The 27,571-nt window shown below is 47.3% G+C and overlaps 1 protein-coding gene across 1 annotated transcript; it reads left to right on the top strand.

The window, feature by feature from the left end:
• The first annotated feature begins 6,123 nt into the window (after positions 1-6,123).
• Positions 6,124-26,242, top strand: LOC142410513 (cystine/glutamate transporter-like). The gene is made up of 12 exons (XM_075503209.1): positions 6,124-8,462; positions 11,225-11,351; positions 13,244-13,359; positions 14,040-14,165; positions 17,187-17,286; positions 17,376-17,420; positions 17,609-17,732; positions 18,051-18,154; positions 19,942-20,038; positions 20,840-20,989; positions 23,738-23,912; positions 24,820-26,242. Exons 1-12 carry the CDS (start codon positions 8,267-8,269, stop codon positions 24,882-24,884), a joined length of 1,425 nt encoding a protein of 474 aa, XP_075359324.1. The 5' UTR covers positions 6,124-8,266; the 3' UTR covers positions 24,885-26,242.
• Positions 26,243-27,571: the final 1,329 nt, after the last annotated feature.

The raw sequence follows: 27,571 nt of genomic DNA, 5'->3' as shown, positions 1-27,571 counted from the left end.
TCCCTGCTGGGCCACAGCGACAAGGAAAAAACCACATGTGGTGTTTCTTCCTTTGAGTGGCCGGCAGCGGAGCCTTGCTGGGCTGCCCTGGCCCGGTGCTCAGTGCTGTGCACAAAGGAAACCTCCTCCGGAGATGCCCCACGGCGCTCAGATTTGCCTCTGAAGCAGGAGGTGCAGTGACCTCTCTTTCAACATGAATAATCGCAATTGTAGTGCCTGCCCCTCCAGTGATGCAGGTCTTTATTAGACCTGACTGGGGTCCGTAACCTCTGCTGGCTGCAGGTTCTCCCAGCTGCCGGCATGCTGTGTGAAGTGCTGTTTGTATTTCCTTCTATTCATGCTAACCGTACCTGCCATGAATGATGCAATCATGCGAACAAGAAGAGATCATAGGGAGGTTCAAAGTCCAGGACGGAAAAAGGAGAGAGAGGAAAAAAAAAAACCCAAAACAAAAAACAACCCAAAAATAGAGTTTCCAAGGCTGGAGGTCATTTGGGTGTGGGGCTCAGGGGACATCAGAGACATGCTGGAGCCTCCAGGCTGGAAGGGAATATCCACTTGGTGCCTTTCACGTGCCTGCAGCTGTCTGTGCTTGAGCCATCACAGCCCGCAGCTGTGTTGGGTCCCCTGGCTTCAGGGAAACCTGAAGTGAAGTGAAGTGAAGTGAGTCTCTGGGGGCTGGTGGAGCCCTGGTTGCTGGAGAGGGAGGGGTGGCCAGGACCATCACCAAAGGCAAGTACAAGCTTATCTGTGTGGGGAGACATGAGGCTGGACTCCTGCGGGTCTCAGGAGTGGTAGATGATATGGCTGTGGATGACAGCCATAAGCGGTGGCTTGGGACGTTCAGGGTGGACATTGGGAGAAGCTTCTCCCCAGGAGGGTGGTGCAGCACTGGACCAGGTTGCCCAGAGAGGTCAGGGACCCTCTGACCTTGAGCAGTTTTAAGACTCAGCTAGACAAAGCCATGGCTGGTCTGAGCTAATTTTGGCAACGGTCCTGCTTCTTATGGGAGGCAGGACCAGAGGCACCCAGAAGTCCTTCCCAGCAGGTACTTCTACAACTGTACTTACATTAAAATTGAGTAAACATGCCCCTGTGTTGACTTAGCCTTCCCGGTGAGCGTGTTGATCTGCTTTTGTTGACACGCTCATTCCTAGAATCTGATTCTCACTAAATACGAGTGAAAACGGGAGGTGGCCTGTATGTTACCTGAAAAAACATGCGAGCTGGGTTTTTGGTTAGCTTCTGATGCCATCCTTCAGGCTCTGGGAAAGCTGGCAGGGGCTGCACACTCATCCCCGTGATGACACGGTGCCTAATGTCACCCCGTAGCAAGCTCTAGAGATACAGTCACTGGGATAAGACTCCTCCTTGTGATCAGGAGCCTAATGGCCCTTCAGCACGTTTCTGCTATGTCTCTGCACTTCAGCTTCTGCTGCAGGTAAAACGAGCTGCAGCTAGTGAGGGCGTGGGGAGTCCAGTGCCAGATGTTCATTCCCTCACCTCTTCTAAACCGTGAGACATAATAACGTGTTTCTGCTTCACTGCAGACGCAAAACAGGACCTTTGAGGGATTTGTGTGCGCAAGTGGAGATACACCTTTCAGAGCAGGGGTTAAAGCTCTGCCCGAGCTGCTCCCAGCATGGAGCACGCTCCCCTCCCCTCCCCTCCGATAAGTGCCACCCGTAACCGAACCTTCTTCCCGCTCCCGTGCCCCGCCAAGACCCTTGTCTGGCAGCTGCCAGCACAGCCCATACCCACAGCTGGGCTAGAGAAACCCTGTAAGTGCTGGCAGGGATGAGCATAAGTTCCATTTTCCTTCTGGCTGGAGGGTTTGCTGTCTTTTTACAAGGCACCGCTCCCTGTTACCTGGGACGGGCCACCAGAAACTCTGGACGTGCATTCCTGTATTGTCTCACGGGGGATGAGGTAGCGGTTCTGGTCAGAGAAAGCCCTCCTTGTCCCCCTTCCCTCCATCAGAGGCATGGGGAATGGTGAGCAATTAATCTGAAACTCTGAGTAGTAAAATATAAATCCCCATAGCCTGAGAAATTCTGGATTAGAGCCAGAAAGGGTTAACGAGGAAACATGTTCCCTCTAGCACAATTGTATATTTGGCTTATATTTTAATAAATGAGTAACAGCTGAGCAGAGAGGCCAAAAGGAGAAAGTCCCCCCACCCTGAGGTACGTTCAAGGCAGAGTTTGGGCTGCATGGGAGTCAGGTACCGGAGTGGGCATTTAGCGCAAACCACTGAGGATTAACTCTGAATTAGACAGCTACGTAGACAGTGCGTAGCAGTCAGAGCGAGCGGCTAATGCAGGTGTGAACAGTTGGGGTTTTTTTAATGTTCAAATTTTCTTTTTAATTCCCTGAAGGCAGAAAGAGAAGGAACAAAGCCAGGCACTGTGGTCGAGTCTTAGCGGAGCTGGAGGCCTTGGGTGATAAATCAGCAGCATTGCAGTGAGATTAAGGGGGAAACTAGTGTAATATAAGGGGCAATATGGAAAGAGAAGTTTTATTACTACAGTCAGCTCTGAAAGGATTAGGTTCCAGATGGTTGAAGTGGTGGTAGATCAGGAACCCCCATCAGATGAGGCCCACCATCTGACAACATCTGACAATAGCAGAAGCAGAGGAGGGTTTCCTCTGCACCGAGAAAGGGTTTCACCGGGAGAGAGCTGTCTCCATAGCAGGATAAAAGAGCTTGCATTAGTGGAGAATTTCCTCTTTGTGAGGAAAGCTGGTGATAAGCATGGCCATTTTGGCATTTCCCTCCAAACATGTCTGGTCCTTGCAGAACATTTCTGGGAAGGCTTTGGGATTAGTTCGCTGCTCAAAAGCAAATGCACCAAGTGGTTCTGGATGATGGTGCCGTTGGCCTACCATTGATCCGTATATTGGCCTTGATAAAGCCCCCCCGTAGCAGCTCCACAGACCGACAGCCCCAGGGATGGGTGGCAGCTTAGCACCTGCTGCACCGCGATGGGGACCCCTGTTCCCAGGGAGCAGCTTGAAGCTGTTAAACGTATTTCTGATAAACCTCCAAGCAGTGGCTAAGAAGCAATATCTTTTATAGCTCTCAGCCAGGGCAAGAGGTAAAACAAAGACCTGGTTCACGGAGGAATTTCTCCTGCAAGAGCGAGGGCTGTCGGGAGCTGGCACTGCCCAGCTCCACGTCAAAGGCAGGCCAGTCTTCAGACCGCAGCACTGATGCAGCGCGACAAACCGCTGAGAGGAGGGGGCGATCCTGCTCTGTTTTGGGATTATTTTTTTTTAAATTTGAAATGGTTAAGAAGAATTCTCATTTGGGGAAATGCTGGCTGTACTCTGCTACAGCATTAGAATTCTCTGTTGGGTCTCTTCCGCTAGAAATGTTTAGATTTATTTTTGTTTGTGTTCTGTCTTATGCAGCTAAGAAAACAGTTTCAAATAGGACAAATTGTTTTGTTCCAGGGAGGAGGTCTGATCTCGAGAGTGAAAACAGCTTGCTACTTGGAGAGCCGTCCACAAAAGAACAAAGCTCTAAGGACAGTTCCCCGCACTGTGCCCCTCAAGAGGTATTATAGAGCCAAGATGTTGGCCTTGGGAAGCACTACTTATGTGAGACAGTCTCCTTGTTAAGTGGCTTTTTTTCCTAGGATATATGTGCCCCAGTGCCTGGTCCTCTGGGTGCTGCTCTTTTCAGTCCTTTGGGTACGATGGGCAGGGAGGCAAGTGCCTGGGGTATTCCCTTCTCCTGCTTGTAAGAAAGGGGAATCATGTTAGTTCATTTCACAGGGATGCTGGTGCACCTTTCTGGTAGTCTTTAATAGCTGGTGCTGTAGAAGAAGACTTGAGTCTATTTTAATCAGGTGTGCGTCTCTCCCATATTTGTGTTTTGTGTGTGACTGGCAACATGAAAGGAAGAAATGCTCACAAATGAGCCGGTGTTCCTGCACAGCTTTCGTGGAAAATCAGTTCTGGATGCACAGAAGTGTGAGTTTCTTGTGGCAGTTGGATGGAGAGTTACATTCGGATGCTTAGAAAAGTGAGATGACATCATATGATCTGTACACCTTGTGAAAATGAATCAGCGCTACTATTATTAAAACATCTCCACTTGTAATGGCTGCTTTGGCAGACTGATTGTAATGAAGAATTTTAAACTTGGTGTAGGATATAAATCCCGGCAGGAAGAAACTCTAAAAGCAACGGGAATTTTGCTGCTTGAAAACCAAATTCAGTTTAGTCCAATTTCTAGCCAAAGAGCCAAGGTGTGGATTCAACACTTTTAGGTTCTCAATTAAAAGGTCATCATCACATCATCAAGAGGTCCAGACTCACCACATCATCAGTCTGTTTTCCAGAAACAGTCACTCTTGTCCAAAGGACAACTGGAAATGCCTAAATGAGATGATAAAAGTGGTGTGACCAGAGCCAAGAACCATTTTGCTGTCAAGGCTTCAGAAAAATATCTTCATTAAGAAAGAAACGTTAGGAAATGGCAGTGTTTTGATAGACAAATAACAAGACTAAATTTGTGAAACTCTGTAGAAAGAGGAGCTGGTGGAAATTATTCTTACATTTACACCTAAGGCAATCATGCTGGATTTATTACTACATCTTGGGCTGCAAGACTGAGTCTGATTTATTAACTACTGTCCCTTTCGGTTTCTTATCCAGGGTGGTAAACCAGCTGTAGAAAGCTGAAAAGAAGTTAAGCTGCATGTCTTGTCTTTTCAGCCTGTTTCTTGTGTTCATTTTGGTCTATAAACAAACATCTCTCAGGTCTCCTAAATAGATTTTCTGATCAAGTTCCCAGAACAGACCACCACCAGTCTCATTAAAGCTTATTTATGCTACTTTCATGCATGAATAAAAAAGCTCCCATTCACTGCTGATTTTATTTAGTTAGATCCTGTGCCTTGTGGTGGACATTGAATTGGAATGACATTTTTGGCACAAAAAAAAAAAAAAAAGAAAGGACTGCAGAGAACAGTTTGATGCCTGCATCTTTTGCAGTATGAAAAGGAAGGGGTTAACCTGTTCTTGGCTGTATGGTATTGATTGAGGCCCAGGCAAAGAAAATACAGCTGTAAATAGTTAGGAGTATTCCCTAGTAGCTGGAGTTTTTTTGGGGTGAGTCACTGAACTGGGACTCTGGAGACATGATCTGTTTCCCAGGGATGCCACCCGCTTCCTGCGTGATAGGAGGAGGAAGGTCACTAGTTGCTCTAGGTCTCAGCTCCCCAGCTGAGAATGATGCTTTCTCCCTCCTCTGATTTTTCCAGCTTCCTTGTTTATATCGCTAGCTTTTCAGCAGAGTAACATCTACTCTGCCTGCGGGCCGATCACGATGGGTCCTGCTCTCAGATGGGGCCTCTAGACACTACTACGAATAACAAATATGGTTTTCCCTTTATGCTTGTCTCCATCTCCATCCATGCTGCATTGCCTGTGAGGTAAGATTAACAGCTTAAAAAAAAAAAAAAAAAAAAAAAGAAATCAGTAAAGATGAAGAACAAGCCAGTAAAGATCCAGCAGGTGTGAAAAGTTGTGAAATGGGTTTGTTTTTCTCCAGTCCTGCTGGCTGATGATCTCATGCAAAGGTACCGCATTTTGGAAGGAGAAGGATTTGCGCCTGTCCTTTAAGTCAAAAGGGGGAACAAAAAGCAGCTTTGTGTGTTTCCTTTGTGCTAAGCACATTGTGAATATTCTTAAGCATTGCCACAAGGATTAACATCTCTGCATTTTAATGTGCCTGGTGCTGGAACGTAGCTGGAAAGCAGAGCAGGCAGGAATGGTCTCTCCAGGCGGTGGGCTCTGCTAGGTGTCTCTTTGAAGTGCTGTTCAATAGCTTTCTGTTACTTTTCCTTTCTTTCTTTTTCCTCCCATTTTTCCCCCCCTCCTTCAACAGCTTCTGGAACAAATCCTGATAGATTTCATGTTTCTGAAATTTACTGGACTGGACTGTTTTATCTCCAAATATTTTTGTATGGCAGTAGTATAAAAAAAAAAAGCATGTGGACAGAAGTATGGAGTTTGGTATTTACTTTGGATCATTAACCTGGTCTGTAAATTTGATTTGATCTCTCCTTTTTTTGTTCCTCCCCCTGCTCTCTGTGTAATTTCAGAGCCCGCAAAGAGACGCTGTGTTTTGCTGCTTCGGGATTCCAGCAAGGAATGGGAGTCTGATGGATTGTAAATGCACCTGCTTTGTTTAAAACCCAGCCAAACAGATAAGTGCCCTTTTAATTATCTCACAACAGCATTTTAGACATAGCTGTGCACAACATCTCTCTTCAGTTCGGTTTCAATTCGGTGAGCCCTCTGTGTTTCACCATTGCAAATGAATGCTCTGCAGTTCTCCTTTCGGCTGAGAAATACCAGATGATATCGGTATTTCACATGAGCTAATTAATTAGTGTCTGAGGGAACTGCAGCTGATGGTTCGGGGAGCTCCCCGGGGTCTTTCCCTGCCCCTCCGGAGCCGCCGTCTCCAGCAGCCCTCTGAGGTTTTGGGACTCTGAGGAGCAGCTCTGCGGGACCAGACGAGGTTGATGTGACCCATCTGAGCCTTAAGGAGTCCTCTGGGACTCATTAGAGGTTTAACAACTAAACTTGGCGGGTTTGATTGTAGAAGATGCTTGGGCAGGCTTGGCATGATCTCAGAGAAACCAGCGAATGCTGCTGGCAGGAGAGAGGGCTTTCTGCATATGCTATTCATACGTGTGCGGAGAAAGTGATAACCCCTGATTCTTCCTGCCGGTTTCCAGGTGGGAAAATAGCAGGGGATGGGAAAGAGAAGCCCTTAGTTATACTCAGTTTATACAGGGCATACAAAGAGGTGTCATGGGTGAGTGGTAACAAGAATTGTCCCCTCAAATTTATGGGGACATTTATATCTATGGATGGAAAATACAGAGTATCAAGCAAATGATTTCTGGCTGCTTAGATCTGCTTCTATAGGTGACCGCTGCCTGCTCTTGGACACACCACTGCAATTATTAAATAATTTAAGAAATCCATAAAATACGGTCTCATGTACAGTGTAACTTTGCAATAGTATACAGCCATGGGGCTGGGGCAAATATTCACTATACCTGCAATTTACTGCATTAGAATAATGAAAAAACCACTAAAGCTGAGCGTGTGAGCATTGGAGGGGATGTGTGGCAGGAGGAGGGACAGGAGCCAAATCATCTGCTCCAAACCTGTCTTGTCTGCTCTAGCAGGGTTAATTAGCAGTGTGAAATGTCTACCTTGCTACGAACAGGTTTGCTACAGCAAATGAGACTGTAGTAACTAATATGAATTCATCTTACCTACCTAAGCAGAAGGTGAGTTTCTTGGTGAAGGTGCCAGCCTAGGACTGGGAGAGAGACTGGAGAGAGAAGACAGTGAAGTAGGAGGTTACTGTGGTGCAAGAGAACTGGATCTAGATCAACTCGTATGATCCCTGGAGTGTCTGAAGTTCCCTCTTTTCTAGGAAAAACTTCACTCCTGCTGTTATTACCAAGAAAGTCTTTATATTAATAGAAGAAATGACACGTCTGATATTAATGACTATGCTCTGTCTTACAGTTGTACTTATTCCTGACTCTTTGATACTCTGATAGCAAAAAGGCTTGAGAGTATATTAAGAAACACTGATAAAATGAAGCCCTAGTGAGAAAACTAAGGTTTGTTCATTCAGCAAGGATGGATAGGAATTTAAAAAAGCTTAAATCGTCTGTGTACGCCAACTAACAGAGCTCTTTGCTCCTTGAAAAAAAAATTTTTTGTTTGTTTTTTTTTTTTTAACCGCAGAGATCCTCAAGGTCTTGATTATTAGGTTTGCAACTTGAAATCTGCTTTCTGCCAGTGTGCTGATATCAATGTTCCCCCAAAGTATGTCCCATTAAATTAACCCTAACCTGGCCAGTTCCAGTCTGGGCATCAAAGTTGAATTTGGAAATCGTATCCTGAAGTGTGGCATGCAACTTACAATGCTCTGTGCTCCTTGGCAGAAGAGGCAGAAAACGCTTACAGTCCCTCTCAGGAGCTGTACTGATGTGAGAGACGGTACTGAGCGTGTTATACGCACCCGTGGTTTGGTTGGTGCATCCAGGAGCTGAGGAGAACAGACTCAACAGATCTTGACAGGTTTCTGAAAAAAATCTTGTCCAGAAAAGACAACCTCTGAATCCCTAACTCTTTCCTCGTCTTACAGGTGAGCCTTGAGGACAATTGGGATACCATAGCTCCTGAATGCATGACCTTCACCTGGGATTAGAAGAAAGCCATGGGGAAAGACAAGAAAGAACAGGAGGCCGTCTTTCTGAGGAGAAAGATAACTTTGCTGCGGGCTTTCTCGCTCCTCATCGGCAGCATGGTTGGCAGTGGCATCTTTATCTCGCCAAAAGGAGTACTGAAAAATTCCGGCAGCGTGGGTTTCTCCCTGGTTGTCTGGTTTGCCTGTGGGCTCCTCTCAATGTTTGGTGAGTGGTGAGCTTTGTCAGCCTTTGCTTAAGCACCTGGGAGGTGAGGGGAGCCAGCACATTTTTATGTATAAAAAGTTGGGAGAAGAATAAACCAAAAATTCCCTGTTCCTATTGCAACAGAAGCAAAGCCTCTGTTACAAGCCTGGGGTGGGGGTGGGGGTGTCACCAGGGGTCTTTGGTTCAAATGATTCCCCTGGGGTGATTGAGAAAATCCCAGCACTTACGGTCTGTGAATATGAAATCATGCGCAAGTCCAGGGCAGAGGAGTGACAACGACTGCAGATGGAGACAGCACGGTCTCTGCCAGGAAAGCTGGGAGAAAATGAGGGGACTCATTCTGTACGGTGGAAGGGAGATGGTAGGCATCTAAAAGGCACTTGTGAGTCTGAGGGCTGTGCAGTGCTTTTCATAGACACTGTGAAAATGGCAAGAAGTGACAGTCTTAATATGGCATAAGGGATCCCCTTTCTGTCGGTGAGGATAGAGAAGCATTAGAGCAGATTGCCTGGGGAGCTGCAGAGTATCCACCAGCCAGGGGTGGGTGTCTGGGTGCCTGTCAGAAATGGTTTGGATATGTCTGATGCTGCCTTGGGGCAGGAGACGGAGCAGATCAGTTCAGCCCTGCTTTCTGTGTGTTGCCCTTGGCTCAGTTTCTGGCATTTAATACCAGTCTTTTCTCACAAAGGGTTGACTTTTTGATGACAGTTTCATTCTAGTTCTTCTGAAATAATGTAGCTCTTAAAGTTACGATGGATAAAACGTATGGCTTTTAGTTTCCTTCATTAACTGTATAAAATCACCATCTCAGAAATGCTCTAAAGGAGCTGTTAGGAGAACTGCAAGATCTCTCAGCCCTGGGGAGAAATCTGATGCTTATTTCAGTGGGTGACTTTAAAGTTGTTCTTCTGTCTTAACTTAGGAAAAAAAACCAAGAAAGGAGAAATACTCCATGTGGAAAAAATCACTTTGGCACTGTGACATGTACACACAAGTTTAGAAATCGAGACATTCAATTGCTAATATGGGCACAAGTGTGGTTCTTGCTCTTAGCATATGCATACCGGTATTTCACGTTGCAGCCTACGTGTCGTTGTTTGGCGAATGATATACTTTTGCTTAAAGAAAATCTTAAAATAGAATGTGAGCGTGGTGTTTCTTTTAACTGAGCAGAGCAATAAATGATAATGTGTGTGCTGATCACATAGCCCAAGCTCTGCACTTTCTCTCTCCATCGCATCCTTTGATAGACTCTGCTGGAAGGGCCTTGGGAGCCTCTTTATCAAGTTACTGTATTTTGTAGCCAAATTTGTTGGTCTGTTCTTCCCTTTTATCAGCTTGATGACCTCCCCTGATCATTTCTCTGACACTTTTTTTGCAGTACATTAAAAAGGCCTGCTTTCATTTGTGCTTTTTTCTCTTTCAAATACAGCATTTATATGAGTCCCATAGCATGAGTTCAGCACAGCACTTAAATGCATGCTTGAAGCATGTAAAGAGACCCACTGGAATAAACGAGATGAGGTGTCTGCTTATATTTGACACTTTGAACAGGGATTACACACAAATATGCCAACAGAGAGGTGGGAAAAATTGAGGTCCTTACCATCGGCATGACCTGAAGATGGCACGATCGCCACGGGACTTGGAGGCATGACCATATCACCACTGGGTTCCTCTGCGCTCTCCTTCCATAGCCACGTGAGCTGGGCAAAGAAGTAGATAGCACAGCTAGAGATGGTCTTACCCCACAGGGTCACATTCCAACAGCACTCAGCCCCATTGCAAGGAGAGTTGTGCTCAAAGAAGTGAGGTGTTTTATGATTTCTTTTGGTGAACAAAGGATGTTTAACCTAGCAAGTGAATCCGGTGTAGGCAGGGCTTAAAATTCATACTTAGACACGTTCAAATGGCATGATGAATTGCTCTATAGAGAAAACACAGATGGGATTTTTTTGGCACAGGTGGAGGCATAAAGGTTTCTATCCATTTGCCTGGAAGTTTTAAGCTGTCTTCTCTGGCGCACCTCTCCCAGGGTTTCTCGTTGTGCCCCGGCACAAGGGTAGGGAGGTGCAGACGCGCTTGTCAAGGCGGGAGCGGGCAGTCCCCGCATCTGTTGGTGCGCTCGTACATGAACGTGTGAGAAGAGAACGACTGAGCCTCTCATGCGGACGCTTCCCTTGCTCTGCGCCACCGGGGCCACGTTTTCCTTTGGTGGCAGGTCTTCCCTCTCAGAGGAGATGCCCTTCCAGGTCCTCTGTCCAGTGTCTTCGAATGGATTTATGTGAAGGTGCGAGATAAGGAATGCGGACTGTGATCAAAAACGAGATTGAAATGACCAGCTGAGCCGCAGCCTCTCGGCTGAGCTGGTGTAACTGCCTTGTAAGCACCATTTCACCAGGCTAACTGTGAGGAGAAGCGAGAACCCAAACCTCCAGGACGTTTTTCAAAGGAAATCTCTTGTAACTTAGTGCAATGTTTCTATCGCACACCTTTCCACATAACTTCCATGGAAAAGTTGTATCATTAACTAGAAAATGGAGAATTTCTTTCCTTCTGACAGAAAAGTCAATTACTTCAAAACTTGCTTCAAAACACTGTAGCACACAAAACCAGGGAAAAGTGGTTCTGCCAAAGCCCTTTTTCTTCCTCTAATTCACTACTAATTTTAAACAGATTTGTTCAATCCCTGAAAAGTCACGCAGAAAAGAGAAAACCCATGGGATGATTTACTCAGTGCGTTTCTACCTGAACTTTTCCAGGTGCCTTATGTTATGCAGAGCTTGGAACAAGAATCACCAAGTCTGGAGGACATTATATCTACATTTTGGAGACACTAGGGCCTCTGCCAAGTTTCTTATTCCTGTGGGCAGAGTTTTTTGCTATCAGGTAAGAGATTTTGTTTGTTTGCCATTTGCTAGAAGCTGTGATGATTTAAAAAAACCCAGAAGTTACAGTGCTAGGTAACAGTCTGGGCAGTTTGTAAAGGAAAGAGTAGAAACAATCTGAACAACTTTTAAAGATTTTCAGTGATAAAAGGAAGAAGGCATAATGAGTAAATAGTTACACATGTTCAAAGTGATCTATACTTGAAGAATATCTCTCTTCTCCCCTGGCAGCTGGTATCCTCCAAGAGCCATGGTATTTTGTAGAGACTGACAATAGAAGCCAGATTTTTTTCAGATCTTCTGTTTTCATTGTAAAACGTTTTTGGATTCTCCTGTGGAGACAACTTTCTGGCTTAGCCCTGAGTTAAATAATCATAGAATCACGGAATGGTTTGGGTTGGAAGGGACCTTAAAGATAATCTAGTTCCAACCCCCCTGCCATGGTGAGGGACACCTTCCACTAAACCAGGTTGCTCAAAGGCCCCTCCAGTCTGACCTGAGAACACTTGCAGGGATGGGGCATCCACAGCTTCTCTGGGCAACCTGTTCCAGTGCCTCACCACCTCACAGTGAAGAATTTCTTCCTTATATCTAGTCTAAATCTACCCTCTTTCAGTTTAAAGTCATTACCCCTTGTCCTATCACTACATGCCCTTGTCAAAAGGCCCTCTCCAGCTTTCTTGTAGGCCCCCTTTAGGTACTGAAAGGCTGCTGTAAGGTCTCCCCGGAGCCTTCTCTTCTCCAGGCTGAGCGACCCCAGCTCTCTCAGCCTGTCCTCATAGGAGAGGTGCTCCAGCCCTCTGATCATTTTCATGGCCCTCCTCTGGACTCACTCCAACAGGTCCATGTCCTTCTTATGTTGGGGGCCCCAGAGCTGAATGCAGTACTCCAGGCGGGGTCTCACGAGAGCGGAGTAGAGGGGGAGAATCACCTCCCTCGACCCACTGGTCACTCTTCTTTTGATGCAGCCCAGGATACGGTTGGCTTTCTGGGCTGCAAGAGTGCATTGCCAGGTCATGTTGAGTTTCTCATCAACCAACATCCCCAAGTCCTTCTCCTCAGGGCTGCTCTCAATCCATTCTCTGCCCAGCCTGTGTTTGTGCTTGGGATTGCCCTGACCCATGTGCAGGACCTTGCACTTGGCCTTGTTGAACCTCATGAGGTTTGCACGGGCCCCCCTCTCATGCCTGTCAGGGTCCCTCTAGATGACATCCCTTCCTTCCAGCGTGTCGCCCACACCACACAGCTTGGTGTCATCAGCAAACTTGCTGAGGGTGCACTCAATCCCACTGTCCATGTCGCTGACAAAGATGTTAAACAGCGTCGGTCCCAATACTAGCCCCTGAGGAACGCCACTTGTCACTGGTCTCCGCTTGGACATCGAGCTGTTGACCGCAACTCTTTGAGTGTGACTATCCAGCCAATTCCTTATCCACTGAGTGGTCCATCCGTCAAATCCATGTCTCTCCAATTTAGAGACAAGGATGTCATGCGGGACATTGTCAAATGCTTTGCACAAGTCCAAGTATTTTAGAAAATTGTAAATTACTTCTTTTTTAACTTTCAAAAGAAAGTCCTCACCTCTCAATAACCCGTGTCCTTCATGTAAGCTGAGATGAAGCAGGACATACGAACCACACTGCATTGCTCAAAATGATTAATCTCAACTTTTGCTTTCAAGTTGGGAATTCATCTTTTTGCAGCATGTGATTTTTAACCCATTTACTGAGAAAAACCTATGAAAAAGACTCTACAGGAATTCACCATTTGCATGGGAGAGCAGGATTAAGCTGGGTGGGGAAACTTCCCCCCCTCCCGAGTTTTGTGCAGTTTTACATCGTGCCATTTTTTGGCCATCCACAGACCACAGTTTGTGCTCGGTTCCCCCCCCAGGCCTGCCAACAGTGCTGTGGTTTCTTTGGCGTTTGGACGCTACATGCTGGAGCCTTTTTTTGCCCCCTGTGCAGCCCCTGTCCCTGCTGTGAAGCTCGTGTCTCTCCTGGGGTACTGTAAGTACTAACTTTTATGGGACTGCTGATCTCGAGGCCTCTCTGCCCCGGACCAGGGGCACTTACGGGGTGTTATCTTCTGGGATGACTGTGGGATCGGGGCCCCGTCTTACCTCCTTGGCCACTCAAAACTTCCTGATCCAAGGCGCTGGTTTGGGGCCACTATATTCTCCAAGAAGGGGAATGGGTCTCCCTGTTGACCAGCTGGAGCCCTAGGTCAGGGGGATTGTGCCAAGTATGGCAGTAGAAACTCTTCAGGTATAATTGTGCAAATGCCACCTGGGTTGAGGGTGTAAGGCTCAAGCTTTTGGACTCCTTGCCGGGTGCACCCAGCCAGAAGCTGTCCTGCCTGCTCCAGGCTGCTGTGTGCTGGCACAGGGACTGCTGTGAAGGGGGCTGCTGAGGCGTCCCTGCAAACTCACACCTTCCCCCCAGGCAGGCGTGGATCACCCGACAGGAGCCAGGCTCCTGCTCCCTCTTAGGACCATAACTCAGCTCCCCCTTCAAACACTATACACTGGGCCACACCTGTAATGTTTTCTGACATCTCCCACCCCGAGCGTCCTCTCTGTAATGACGCAGCCTTCTCCCCGGCATCCCTAGAGCAGGGATCGCTGCTGTGTTTTTCCTGAGTGTGTTGAGCATGGGCTACGGCTGTAGCAGTGTGGTCTCCTCTCCAGACATGGTCCTCACCCTCAATTCCTGGAGCGTCACCTGGAGTGCCCGGCTGCAGACGGCTCTCTCCATTGTCAAACTCCTGGCTCTCGCACTCATCATCGTGCCAGGGATGATGCTGCTGGCCCAGGGTAGGTGTGCTGCTGCGTGGCTGAGGGAGGGTGCTCGACGTGCCTGCCTGTCGCGCCTTTTCTCGGTCCCTAGTGACAAGTGTGGTACTCCTTTAGCTGGCAGGAGCTTTCTCTGCCTGTGTGCTGGATGTGAATTAGCTGGGAGCTGAGACAAGGGCAGTTGGCACTAAGCTGCATCATTGCACTGGGCTGATGCAACGGGCTCAGCTGTGCTTTCTCCAAAACTAAGCAAGCCTCAGTGCCTGAGGCTGTGTTTGCCTGGTTTCAGCTGGGATAGAGTTAATTTTCTTCCTAGTAGCTGGTGTAGTGCTGTGTTTTGGATTTAGTATGAGAATAATGTTGATAACACGCTGATGTTTTAGTTGTTGCTAAGCAGTGTTTACACTGGTCAAGGACTTTTCAGCTTCCCATGCTCTGCCAGGTGCAGAAGAAGCTGGGAGGGGGCACAGCCAGGACAGCTGACCCACACTGGCCAAAGGGCTATTCCATACCATATGGTGTCATGCTCAGTATAGAAACTGGGGGGAGTTGGCAGGGGGGCAGCGATCGCTGCTCGGGGACTGGCTGGGCGTCAGTCGATAGGTGGTGAGCGGTTGTATCGCTGTTTTTTTTTTTTTCCCTGGGTTTTGTTCCTCTCTCACTCTCTCATTGTTTTCCTTCTCGCTACAATTAATAATAATAATAATTATTATTACTATTATTATTATTCCAATTATTAAACTGTTCTTATCTCAACCCACGAGGCTTCTTACTTTTGCTCTTCCGATTCTCTCCCCCATCCCACCGGGGGCTGGGAGGGAGGGTGAGCGAGGGGCCGTGTGGTACTGACTTGCCGACTGGGGCTAAACCACACCAGTCATACAGGCACCTTCCTCTGCAGACGGTCTTTCATTGGTGTCAGACTTGCCCGTTTTCGGAGTGGCTCGAAATCCTTCCAAAGCAGCACAAATTTGATAGACATCAGGGATGTGTGACAGCATCCCATGGTGACTTGAGCCAGCCACAGCTGTGTAATGAGTTACCAGCCCTCAGCTGAGCCCTGGTAACTGCATCTCTAACCTTTCTGTGGCTTAAACTAATGTTTTTTACCTCCTAACTGAGATGGGCAGTAACTTAGCAAACTTACAACGGACTCGCGCAGGATTGCACGCTCACATCCAGAGTGGGGGAAAAAAACCTACCAGTAGTATCTTCTGGGAATGATACAAGAGTATTGGCTTTAATCCAAGCCTCAGTTTATAGAAAAGCCCAAGGCATTCCCGCTCAAGGGATGAAGCCTGCTCCCTCTTCACGCTATTACCTTCCTCTGCAGAGAAAACAACCCAGGCAGCAGGCTCCGCGTTCATGTTTCTTTCTGATGTCTGGAGCTGGCTCCTTTGAACATGCAAAGATCCCCTCGGGCTGCCAGCACTTCTGAACTGAAGGACTGCCCTGCAGCTAGAAATCCTGAGCCATTATTGTTAGGAATGCCTTCAAATGACAATCTGGAGCCCTGGCACCCTTCCTGCAGCGAGGAGGATAAGTGCTGGTGACATCTGGAGGGAGAATTCACCAAGAGACCCTAATATGACAGGTTGTATTTAATGTGACTCATGGGGGACTGTAAATCACTCATTAAAGTACTGCAGACAATAAATCCTTTTTATGCACCGTCACTTATCAGCAATCACTTCAGAACATAGAAAGACTACCCCCATAGGCCCACTCCCATATTTTGCTTTTCTTCAAATCTGTTTTCTTTTTGACTTGTTTTTTGTGCTTAAAAATCAGTTTGCCTGATTCCCCTGCCTTGTTCTACTTTTTTTGGTTACACTCTTGTCCTTTCCTCTGCCATTACCTTCCCTTTGGCTCAGGTTTGTTTTAGAGACTTGCTGGGCTGGTGTTTCAAACCCAAATGCCCAAATCTCATCACAGAGCTCCTTGCAGAGGCACCTCCGTTGAAGTGGCCTGACTTTCTCCATGTGCTCCGTGCCATTTCATCCCCTTCCTGGTGAAGCCCAACTAGGCGAGCTCTGCACCTTTTAGTTTTAAAGAGACTTTGATATAGAGAGCTGAATATAATGTGGAACCAAACCTTGGGCCACCTGGATTTGAAAATGTTGGAAATACAACTCCTTTTGACTGCGTTTTTTTATTGGTCTTCCTTTGAATGAGAGGCCTTTAGGTGTTTCTCCCTTCCCTAAGTTTTTTTGGAGTTTGATAAAATATGATTCATACCCCAAATCCTGACTTTGATTTTTTGTTTGTTTGTTTTTTTGTTTGGTTGTTATTTCAAGCAGCGAACTTTTAGGAAAATTGGGGGAGTTGGTAAAATGGGATCTCTATCTGAGCCACCTCTACTTTTTAAATTTTATTTGCTTTGCTCTCTGTTCCTCCTTTGCTTCTCGGTTCCTCCTCCTGCGGGCGAGCCGCGGTGGCTGGCAGGGGCCGCGGGCAGGGAGCGTGGCCGGAGCGGGGGCCAGGATGGTAGTCCCCGCTCCCTCCTCCGCCCCGCTTCCCATGCTGTGGCCAGCGTGGGGCTGGGGTCAGCGCTTCGGCGGTGGGATCAGGAGGGAGCACAGCGAGAGCCGAATTAGCCACCTCGCTGGCTGCACCACATCAAAGAGGAGTGTGCATCCAGCTGCTCAGGGGGCTGGGGCAGGGAAAGAGGGGTGTCAACCCGGAGAATTAATTTTGGGCCTAAAGAAAGGACAGGACAACTTGGGCCCTCTCGTCTCCATGATCTCCCGTTCCCACAGCAGGTTCTGTCTGAAACAGAACCAGCCGCCACCGTTGCCCTTCCTGAAATGTCTCCCATAGCTGGACAGGGGACTGATTTGTTCTGTCACCGTTTGTGAAGTAAACACGTCAGCACAGCACTGCAAATTAAAGCAATGAAACAAATCTGAATAGCTGGCTCCACGGAAGTCACAAGCACTCTTTCCAGGTCTGGGCAAGAGGTACAAGGGCTGTTATCCTGCGGGAAGGAAGCCCATCTCTGACATTTCCCTGCTCCGTGTCTGTTGTTTATCTCTTCTGCAGGCCACACTGAAAACTTCCAGAATGCTTTTGACAGACAGGCGTTGGTTTTGGATAAGCTGCCCCTGGCTTTTTACGCAGGCATGTTCGCATATTCAGGCTGGTAGGTGTGACGGGAGGGTGCTTCATGGGCAGCAGCCTGGTGTCCGAGACATGGCTCAAACTCTCTCCCTGTCTCTTCCCCCCGTGCAGGTTTCAGGCCAGCTTTGTGCGTGAAGAGTTGGTCAGACCTGAACGGTAAGGCTGGGAAGAAGTCGTCTGGGGTTTACCAGCCCCTGGGGTACTGTGGCTTTCCCAAACACAGTATGGGAGGAAATAAGTTTGTGGGTTCACCTAATCAACGCCAGCTGCAATCTGCAGTGATACTGTGAATAACAAGGGACAACAGCTTGTTCCTTGTGCGTGTCTCTTCCCCTTTCTTGTAGAAATATCCCCCTGGCTGTCATCGTGTCCGTGATCACGGTAATTGTGGGGTACATGCTCACCAACGTCTCCTATTACACGGTCCTGGGAACGCAAGACGTTCTGGCTTCTCCTGCTGTGGCTGTGGTGAGTCGTCACCCCTACCGTTATCCTTCTTCAGTGTGGTCAGCTTATGCTGAACGGGTGGTCATGGCAAGCATTTTGGAGATGGCTTTCCTATAAAATGCTTTATTGCTTTGTCATTTCTCTGGATTATCAGGCAACAGCAACTTCTTCTAGTCTTGCCTAAAAGATAATGAAAGATAACCTGCAGATGACAGTAGAAAAGGCAAGATTGATGAGTTATATTTTACTCCTTCGATGGAGGAAGTTTTCTTTCTTTTAACTCTGATGTTGTCTAGAGATCACCACATGTTCCTAAAGTCACGCTTGCTCTTCCTCCAGAGTTTTGTGCAGCAAGCCTTCAAAAGCCTGATCTCCGTGGTCCCTGTCCTTGTCGCACTGTCCTGCTTTGGAACCATGAATGGAGGAATCTTCACGTTCTCAAGGTCACACCCCTAAGAATTTATTACTCTTCTGGCTTACTGAATCAGAGGGAAGCACCAGTGACCTGTGCAACTGCCCACCCACGTGATGGCATTTTAGCCACTCTTGTGGGAAAAATAAGGCCTTTGACTCCCAGGATGTCAACTACAGGATGATCCCTGTTGGCTAAGAGTCTACCTTTCTATTTCTGGCCAGGTCCAGACTTTGGTATCTAGGGCTGGTCACAAACAAAGATTTTTATCTACTCCCCCCACCCTTCAGTTTAAATCCCCAGTTTAAAGCGAAATGTCAATGTTTCTGGTGAACCAGAGGCTTTGTTGACGTTGGCAGCTGCTCAGTGAGACCGAGTCTTCTTTCACTGGGTTCACCCAGCTGCTCTGCTGCAGGGCACAGGGTCCCTCTCTTGTGAGGATCTCTGGCCAAAGGCAAACTCAAGGACTTTGCTCTGAGGTCAGTGAAATGTTACAGGGGACGGGCTATTCCTAAATCAATAGTTGAGGCTCAACAAGTCTTGTTGCAGCAATAAGAAAAGCTTCGTTCCATGGAAAAATTATCTTGCCAGCTTCACTGGCTACTACACTGCATGTCCTTATGGGAGCCTTGAAATTGGAGAGGAGGCCAGAGCTCATGGAGAAGCACGTCGTGCTGGTCCCGAGGAGCTGAGCGAACTCTCTGGAGCCGCTTCTGTTTCACAGCTTTTATTGCAAAAGGAAAAATCAGTTGATATGAAAGGGATGTTTCAAGGTGCAAAAGCTAATGAGTTATTTGATCCACTACCCTGAAGTCCTGTATTAAATACAGAGAATCCTCCCCGTTAGCTCCCCTAGATAGTGGTTTTCTTTGTGGATGAGAAGTCCCTGGACAGCACAGAAGTTCTGCGTGTCCCTATCGCCTTTCTCTCCCCCATCCTGGCACCATTAACATAATCACTGCAGAAAGGCCATATAAACAGTGATGGGGCCTCCCTGGCTGCTGGCCAGCCACACCCCTGCAAAACCACAGAGACAGCAATAAAACCAGTTTTACACTCATGCCCCAGCTGCTTTGGGCCCTGCTCCAGCCCAGCTGATGCTCTGGCATGGTTTGTTTGTGGACGTTAAATTTATAAAATTGGATGCAATGCCTTGTCCCTAATTGCCGTTTCATGAGTCAAAGGAGGGATGGAGGCAAGGAGCTCTCTGCTGTCATTTTGTAGCTGGCCTTTTGTCAGTACGCCAAACTATATTTTCCAACAGCTGGCCAGAGGATGGAAAATCCTCTATTATTTGAGGAAACTGCACTTTATTTTTTATATCTATATATTTTTATATATATTTATATATATAAAAAAATACAGGCATCAAGACTGACAATCCCCTTTCATAAACTCACCAGCCTCTCTTATAAAGAATTGAAGTTCGTGACCCCTCCACTTCCTACTGGAAAGATTAACCCCTTCTCTGATGGCACGAAACTTTCTTGCTTCTGTTTCCAGCCTGAATTCATGGTCACTTTGGACTTGCCCGAAGGTCTCTGCTAATGGGCCACCCAAGGGGATGCTGCCAGTGGTCCTGCCGGTGGGCTCTGTGCTGTGTTGAACTGGTCCCGGGAGAGCTATGGAAATTCAACTTGGGGGTTTTCTTCCAAATGCCCCAAAAATGTGGCTAAAGGCAGAACTGTGGCCTTGAATAGCAGACCTGTGCTGGGGGCAGGGGCTGCCTCATGGCCTCAGGTCAGTCCAGCGACTGATCTTCTCATTTCTAGTCTGGATGTGGGATGCTAATGCATAGGGCTCCCTGTCTTTTCCTAGGACTCTGTTTGTGGCTTCCAGGGAAGGACAGTGGCCTCCTCTCTTCTCCATGATCCACATCCGAAGGCATACACCCCTTCCTGCTGTCATGTTAATGGTAAGGAGATCTGGCTGTGTGACATGCCCTGTTCTTGCAGTCTTGGCTTTCTTGCAAAGTCTGGAGAAGATGAGGAATTTTAAAGGGTGTTGAGATACTAAGTCAGCCTCCAAAAAATTCCAGGTGGAATACTGGAAGTGGCTGCAAATTATTAAGTACCCTTGTGCCAGCAGTGGTATCCAAACCCACTACCTCGAAGTCCCTGCCTTATAGCCTTGGACACCTTTTTTAAAAGTACTGTCCCTACCATCTGCCACAGTTGCTGCTTGGTAGTGTCCTGTGAAAACACCTCTGCCAGGCTGGGGCTGTTTGGAAAACTGAAATTCCCAGGTGTGGTGGAAATGCAGAGAATGAGCATTTGCAGAGATGCTCTCAGTTTTGGTTCATTTTTTTTTCTGGCAATGGTCCAGCTCCATCCTAACTGTGTGGCAGCGCCTCTTGCAGCTTGGCCGACCTGCTAAAAACTTAGCAGGTATCTTTGTAGGTAGCCTTTGTACTGGCAGCGCAGGCTTTTGGATCATGCATGTTTTAATTGCCCTGCCTAGGACATAAAGCATCAAAGATGCTGTTGATCTTGAAAGGATTGCTCCTTTCTGTAGCACATCATAATAGTGGATTTAGGCCTTTTGCCTTCAGTCTGTGACACTGTTTTGTAAAGCTCTCTGACCTCTGAAATGTTGGGGCTGTGAAGTAGCTGCATGTGATTGCAGGGGGGCTGGAGGAGGTGATCCATATTACCCTTTCTAGTCCAAGGATCGTACTAAGGCTTTAATGACTGTATTTCATCTTCACAATGCTCAGTTCCCTTTGGTTACTGCCATGGTGTGTATCGGAGATATCTACCATCTAATGAACTTCTTCAGCTTTTCCCGGTGGCTCTTCATAGGATTAGCCACCCTCGGGCTCATTGTCCATCGCCACCGTTACCCGGAGCTGCACAGCCCGTTCAAGGTAAGGCATGGCCTGTATCTAACAGCCAGAAATGTGCAGGCTTGTCACTTCTCTCTCTCTTATTTGCTAATAATTAGAGCATAACATGGCCATGATTGCCTTTAGGCTCTAAGGGGTCTCGATCCCTATTGCTCAGTAAGGCATGTAGGGAGCTGCAAGGAGGGATCCTTGCCTGGATGTTATTTCAGTGGTAAGTAAGTCTCAGCTCAAGCTGAGAAGCAGAAGGGTTTCCCCCAGGCTTAGGGGAAAAGAGCATGGCTGGAGGGACCCTGGGAGCAAACCTGACGTAAGGGGAATAATCTGCTGGCATAAAAATATTGTATAGTGTAAAGAAGCTTGCGTGCAAGTGTTGCTGCTGCGGGCACTGAGGATGTGTGCATGTGTACCATGAAGTGTTTTGTTCAGCAGTCGGCTAACAGCAGCTAATGGCCAATGCAGTGTGTGGCCCCACAGAGAAGGACCTGCCCTCCTGCCCCGGGGAGAGGGAGCAGCGCGGCTTTGTGAGCCTCCAGCCGCGTGTGACCTTTGTGGGCTGCCCTGTTGTACCAAGAGCCCGGGCGGCCGGTGGGGTTTGAGGAGCTGCCTGACACATGCAGCCTCCAGACTTCTCCCGTGCTGGTTTCCAACCAGTGCTGCTGGTGCACCCATTGTTTTCCTGGTTGCTGGTGCGACAAGCTTGCAGGAAAGTGCAGGATTTACTGCACAGGCACCGCCCTGCGTGTGCACCTGCAAAGCTCCAGCGCATTTGGACTGGTGACCGTAAGCAGTGAGAAGCATTAAAAGTGGGCAAAGGGAAGGGGGGAAGCAAGGGGATTCAGTTCCCCCTCCTCAATGGGAAGTTGGAGGATGCTTTGTCCTCTCGTGCCTTTCCTTAGCCTCCAGCTGGGCCCCTCCAGTGGCCCTTCTCACGCTGCTGGGTGCTGCGATCCTGTTCACGGGGAGCAGTCAGTCCCCTCACATCCAAGCTGGAATTGGTGCCGGAGCAGCTTTCTTGCCCTCGGGTCCCCTTTCCCACTGCCGGATAACCTGCAGAAGGCGTTTGGCCGGGGAGGTGCTCGAGGCTTGCACGGTTTGTTCCCACCTCTGGTCGCACCTGCATGGTGGTGCCAGCCAGCTCCTGGGGAGGAGAGGAGACCTCTGGGGCCACAGGCACAGCGCAGCCGGTCAGCGAGAAGCTCGGGGGACAGAAACGCTTCCCGCGGATCCCAGGGCCCTGAGCCGTGCGAGGCCTGATGCGAAGTTTGGGGTAATTTTTCTTCTCGGTCTTTGCTGGAGACAGCGTGTTTAAGCAGAGACCTTGAAGCTTCCCAGTTTGTTGGCTGGCTGCACTCATTATTCACCCAGAACCAGATTTTAAATAAGTTTTGTCTTTTTCTTTTAAACCACACTTCTCAGGGGAAGTTTGTTGGTGGATAGCACTGGTGACGTTTTCAGCTGCTGAGATTTTGCCCCATTTTGGTTTAGACAGAGATTTAGGCTTTTAACGGTTCCTAAAGGCAGATTAAGTGAGGGAGGGAAATGCTGGGGGTTTGTTCAGTTTGGTTGACCCCCCCCCCCAGTTTTTACAACCACTTCAGACCCAAAGCCCAGTTATCTGCGAGAGGGAAGGGCTGCGCGCAGGTGGCGTGGGCGTGTGCTGCGCTCTAGTGGCCGGAGGGGTCTTCTTCTGCCACCAGCTTACGCAGGACAAATCATAAAATATATGTGATTGTGCTGGTACTTCTCCTCCCCTACAGCGTTTTGAGTTGAAAATGGTGAGAAAACACCGGTAAGAGGAGGAAGCAGTCCTCTCACACACCCCTCAAGCAGATGTGCAGAGTGAGTGCGCGCATGTAGGAGAGGCTGGCAGGGGATGCTCTGGCTGGAAAGACAGCAAGAGCATGTAAGTTTGGTGGCTGGATGCCTGCCATCACTAGAGCAACTCATCTCTTCCAGCTCAGCATGGTCAGCATCCAAAATAGGATCTCTGTTACCGGAAAAGAGATAGTCACCCTAGGTGAGACCAGCAGCTCCTTCATTCTATCAGCTATGGTGAGGAGTAACTTGGCTGAGATTGGATCCAAAGACTAAGGGAATGTTTCACAGTTTTATTATTTATTGCAGTCTTCCAATTTACTCTCCAACTAACCCAGATGAATTGGCTCACCCAACAGGGTAAGACTGGAGTGCTGACTGCTTCTTTGGTCTTTCATCAGGGTGTCGCTGAAACTCATGTTCTTGATACAGGTGCTATGGAGATAGGGAGTCTGGTTTATCGGGTTTTGACTACTTTAAGCCTCAGGCAAGCCGGAGGCAGGTCAAAATGAGCGATGACTGTTATAACCAAAGAACAGTTTATTTCAAAGCACTGCTTCTACTCTTGGCTTCAGATTTTCCACCAGCGGTTGCCGCAGGTGGCAAGTAGGTACGTTTGCGTGTGCATGCACAGGTGCAATACATTCAGAGAGCAGTGGGGTATAGGTGGCTTCTCCCCCCTGCTTGGCTTCCAGTCGAGAGTGAGGTGAGCCTTATATTAGGAAGGAGGTACGCGCCTCACAGGGCACCCTGGGCTCCAAGGGTGGTACAAGTCAATTTTTATTCTGTGCATCCTACTTGTTCACAACGGATTGTCCAGAAACAGTGGATACATGGTTTTTCTCATCTTCTTTAAGATGGAGAAGTAAATACAGTGTGTGCTGGCACGTATGGAAGCTGATTTTGCTACAGCTGTCGGTTTTGCCTGAGAGTCTTCTGTGCTCTTTTCCCCAGGTTCCCCTGTTCATTCCTGTCTCTTTTACCGTCATCTGCCTCTTCACAGTGGCAATGTCTTTCTACTCAGACCCTGTGAACATTAGCATTGGATGCACCATGGTTTTAAGTGGTTTTCCAGTCTACTACCTCATAATCCATAGGCAAATGTCACGTCGTTGCAGTAGCCCGTTTTGTAAGTACGCGTTTGAGTTTCAGTATTGTGGACCTAAACACGCTCAGGGCTGGGGATGTTGGTTTGTTCCCAGGGCTCATCTCTAAACGCAAATTGCTCCATGACCAACAGACCTCATGAAACCCAAATCATGACCCCTGCCACCTGTTCAATGGCTTTCCAAGACACAGCCTCTGCAGCCGAAGAGACGAGGGGTAGGCTGTACTGCGGGTGGTTGGCAGCCAGGGACGGGCTGTGTCTGCCCGGCTTGTGAATACACTGATAAGCCAGCCTGATGCTTTGCTTTAGAAAAGGCAGGGTTGAGGTCTACGAATGGGGGGAACTGAGAGGGTCGCTTTCACTACTCAGCCCTGGTTTCTACTAAACTTTATCATTCCTTCATGATCACCACCTCTTGGTCAAAAGTGGCTGACGCTGAGCAACAAGATCAAAAGTTAGGACGGAGAGACTGATTGGCAGACGCTGTAACCCTGTGCACAAGCATAGCTGCTGAAAGGCTGGGGAGAGGACTGGTGGGAGAAGATGGTGCCACCTGTGGGCTATCTATTTGGTGAAGAGGCCAGGATGGTTTTGGGCACAGATGTGAGTGTGTAAATGAAATACATCTCCACTCCATGCCATGCCTAGCACAGATTTCCTTTGGCACAATGATTTACTCAGAAACAAGAGCCTAGTTTTGAGTTTAATTTATAATTTCAGCTATGAATCTTGTTTTCTTTTGATTTGATGTTAGGCTGAGGTGTATCAGTAACGAGTGAATAGAAGAAAACATACGGCAAGAAAGGAAACAGTTACAGTGATCTGCTAACATAAAGTGCTCCAGCCATCAGTGCTGATGCTCTGATTTTCAGCCATATCTCAAGATTTCCTCTGGACTAAACTTTCTTCTTTTTTATCATCCTTTCAGATTATCTTACACACAAACTACAGTTACTGCTGGAAGTAGTCCAACAAGAAATCAAGACTTACTGAGAAAACCATCACAACTTACAGGAGAAGACAAAAAATCTACTTATTCCATTTCTGATACCTTTGATCTTACCAAAAGCAGGCCATGCTCTTACTCTTTTAATTACTGCAAATGAGGACAAGCCTGAGCTAAAACCTTGCTGCAAGTGTTCCTAAGCTTGCCAATTGGGATCGGGATAAGCGTGTCACATCTGTTTCTGCCCTTTTCTTTTTTAGCAGAACAATCTAGTTCTCTGAAATGAGCTTGCTTTGCCTGCGGAGTGTCTTCGAAACCAAGATCCTAATTTTGCAGCCTAGCCCAGTCCTCAGTAAAATTGTGGGTGTGTGTATATACACGCTGTTTTTTAACTTCCTAATGTGGCAAATAGAGAAAGGGAGCATGTTGCAGAACTTAGTCCAATACCTGGAAGCCAAATGCAGATTTCAAACTGAAGTGTTGTAGTAGCCATGCTGTGGACAAGCATTATGAAGGGAAATGGGTGGGGAGAGCAAATTAGAAATAAGGTAGATCAATTAGAAAGGAGGAGGTGGGGGGATAAAATTTCACTCACCAGAAAGTGCAGATTCAGGTTAATGAGAAGATATTTGAAAACCCTTTGAAATTCAAATATTAACAGAGTAAGGTCAGAATGTTTTGCTGTGATTATTGTATGAGCAGAATAAGTTTATTTTGCTTTGAAATAATGTTTCAATTTTTAATTTTATTTTTCTACAATGATATTTCAAAATGTACAAACGCATTAAAAAAGTCAGCTAAATATCCACAAGAATATGACAAAGTAGATCCTGATCCCTGCCCCAGCTCCCCAGCCCCCCTCCTCACCTGGTACTATCAGTGAAGGTGAAAATTCAGATTTTGGCCCAATTCCAGTGAAACACAATTTCTCCTTTAGTTAGACAAAATGACTGATGAGACTTGGGCAGATTCCTTAATAAGTGCATCTTTTGGTGCTGTAAGAAGACATGAAAGACTTCATGTGAGAGCTTTAACTTTAAATCTGTGGTCAAATGACTTGCTGAATCGATACATAAATGCTCATTTGAACTCTTGACATAGGAAAGGTTTCCGTTATTGGATTACTTTGGTTTACATTATTAATGTGGCAATGTTATGTCCAGATGAAACAGCAATTAGCTATTTCCAATCACTTAATTGTTAATCTTTTCCTAAAAGATGGGAAGTAGTATGCTGAGACTCCTCTAATGACCTCTAATGAAAGAGGAAGAGCAGAACGTGGAGCATTTTTAATCTTTTGTATCAAGCATTCATGTACGTAGAGTAAAACCAAAATAGCCTTTACAAAACCAATGTAATCTACCCAAACATGTAAAATTCACCATCAAGATTTGGAAATAAATAAGTGTGGGGTTTTTTCCAAAGCAATTGAGAATTATTGTTCTTGTTATGACTGCTTTCTGTCCCGGTGCTAAATTAAGGTGGGAAAGCAGCAGCGTGGTTGCAGGGCTTGTTTCCCTCCTCCCTTCCCGCAGTTTAATTTACAAGCTGCTGGACATTGTCCAACAGGAAATCCAGTCTTACTGGGAAAACCATCACAACCTACAAGAGAAGGTACTGGCTTTAAGTGATAGTGTGGTTTTAAGTGAGATCTGGAAATTTTTCCAGGCTCCCAGACATGGGTCGGTCCCCCCTTGCACCGGGCTTTGCTGAAGCTGAACTCCCTGGCACACCTTCCCGCAGCACCCCGCAGCCAGGCCCCGGTGTGGGTGGCTGAGGGACCAACCTGCAGAAGACCTTGCAGAACCAGGTGAGCCCCATCACCCCAACATGGTCTGAGTCCACCCCCTTAGGTACTGGTTTGGGGGATTTTCCATATCTTGAGGTAGAAGCACGAGGTGCTGCCAGCCTGGTCCTGTGCTGCAGGACCCTGTGAGCACAGCGTGCCCACGCCGTAGCATCAGCACTCATGCATCAAACCTTGGAGTGGTTGGAAATCGCAATAGAGCTGCTGTGTGTCTGCAGATAGACACATAGAAAGGGTGAAACATCTTTTTTTTGGTCCATTTCGTCTGAAGAGAAAAAAGGAACAAGAATTGAAATTCCTGGGGGGTGGGGGAGGAGGAAATAAGTAATCCTACCTGCTGGACCATGGTTTCTTTATACATGATAAATCATTTGACATATGCAGGGAAACCACACTTGGGTGCCTCTGCTGACTGTGCAGGAATCTGATCTTGCAGGGCTATATATAGGATGTCTGCTCCAAGACCTGTCAGATACTGGAAATGCAGACAGATATAGTACCACAGTTACACTGACAGTTAGAAATCAGAGGTTTGACAGCTCCATGGATGACTTTGCAATTAAAAGGGATAAAAATAAAAAAATATGATGTTTAGAAGGTATCAGTTTACAGTGAGCTCAAGTTCCCAGTATGTGGCAAGTTACTTGTTTTTAGAGAGGATGGTATACTGCTCCCAGCAAAGCTACGTAAACATTTTCTACCAAGCCAGAATGTTTTTCCTAGAGCTGATATCTCGTGCCTACTGAAGCTCTTGGCTTCAGTTCAGAAGAGGATTTCACTAGAGAATTCACATATGCAGAAATGAACTTGTGGGACCTGGTCCTATAAATCTCATCAGTCAAAGGGAAGCATTAAAGTTGTGCAACTGTAGACGTGAGAGCCAGATACTATATGGGAGGTCAAAAGCCAGTCAAGAAAGGCCAGACA

Source organism: Mycteria americana, chromosome 1 (genome assembly GCF_035582795.1).
Source record: "Mycteria americana isolate JAX WOST 10 ecotype Jacksonville Zoo and Gardens chromosome 1, USCA_MyAme_1.0, whole genome shotgun sequence".
NCBI lineage: Eukaryota > Metazoa > Chordata > Aves > Ciconiiformes > Ciconiidae > Mycteria > Mycteria americana.
This window is presented reverse-complemented; position numbering and strand designations above follow the sequence as displayed.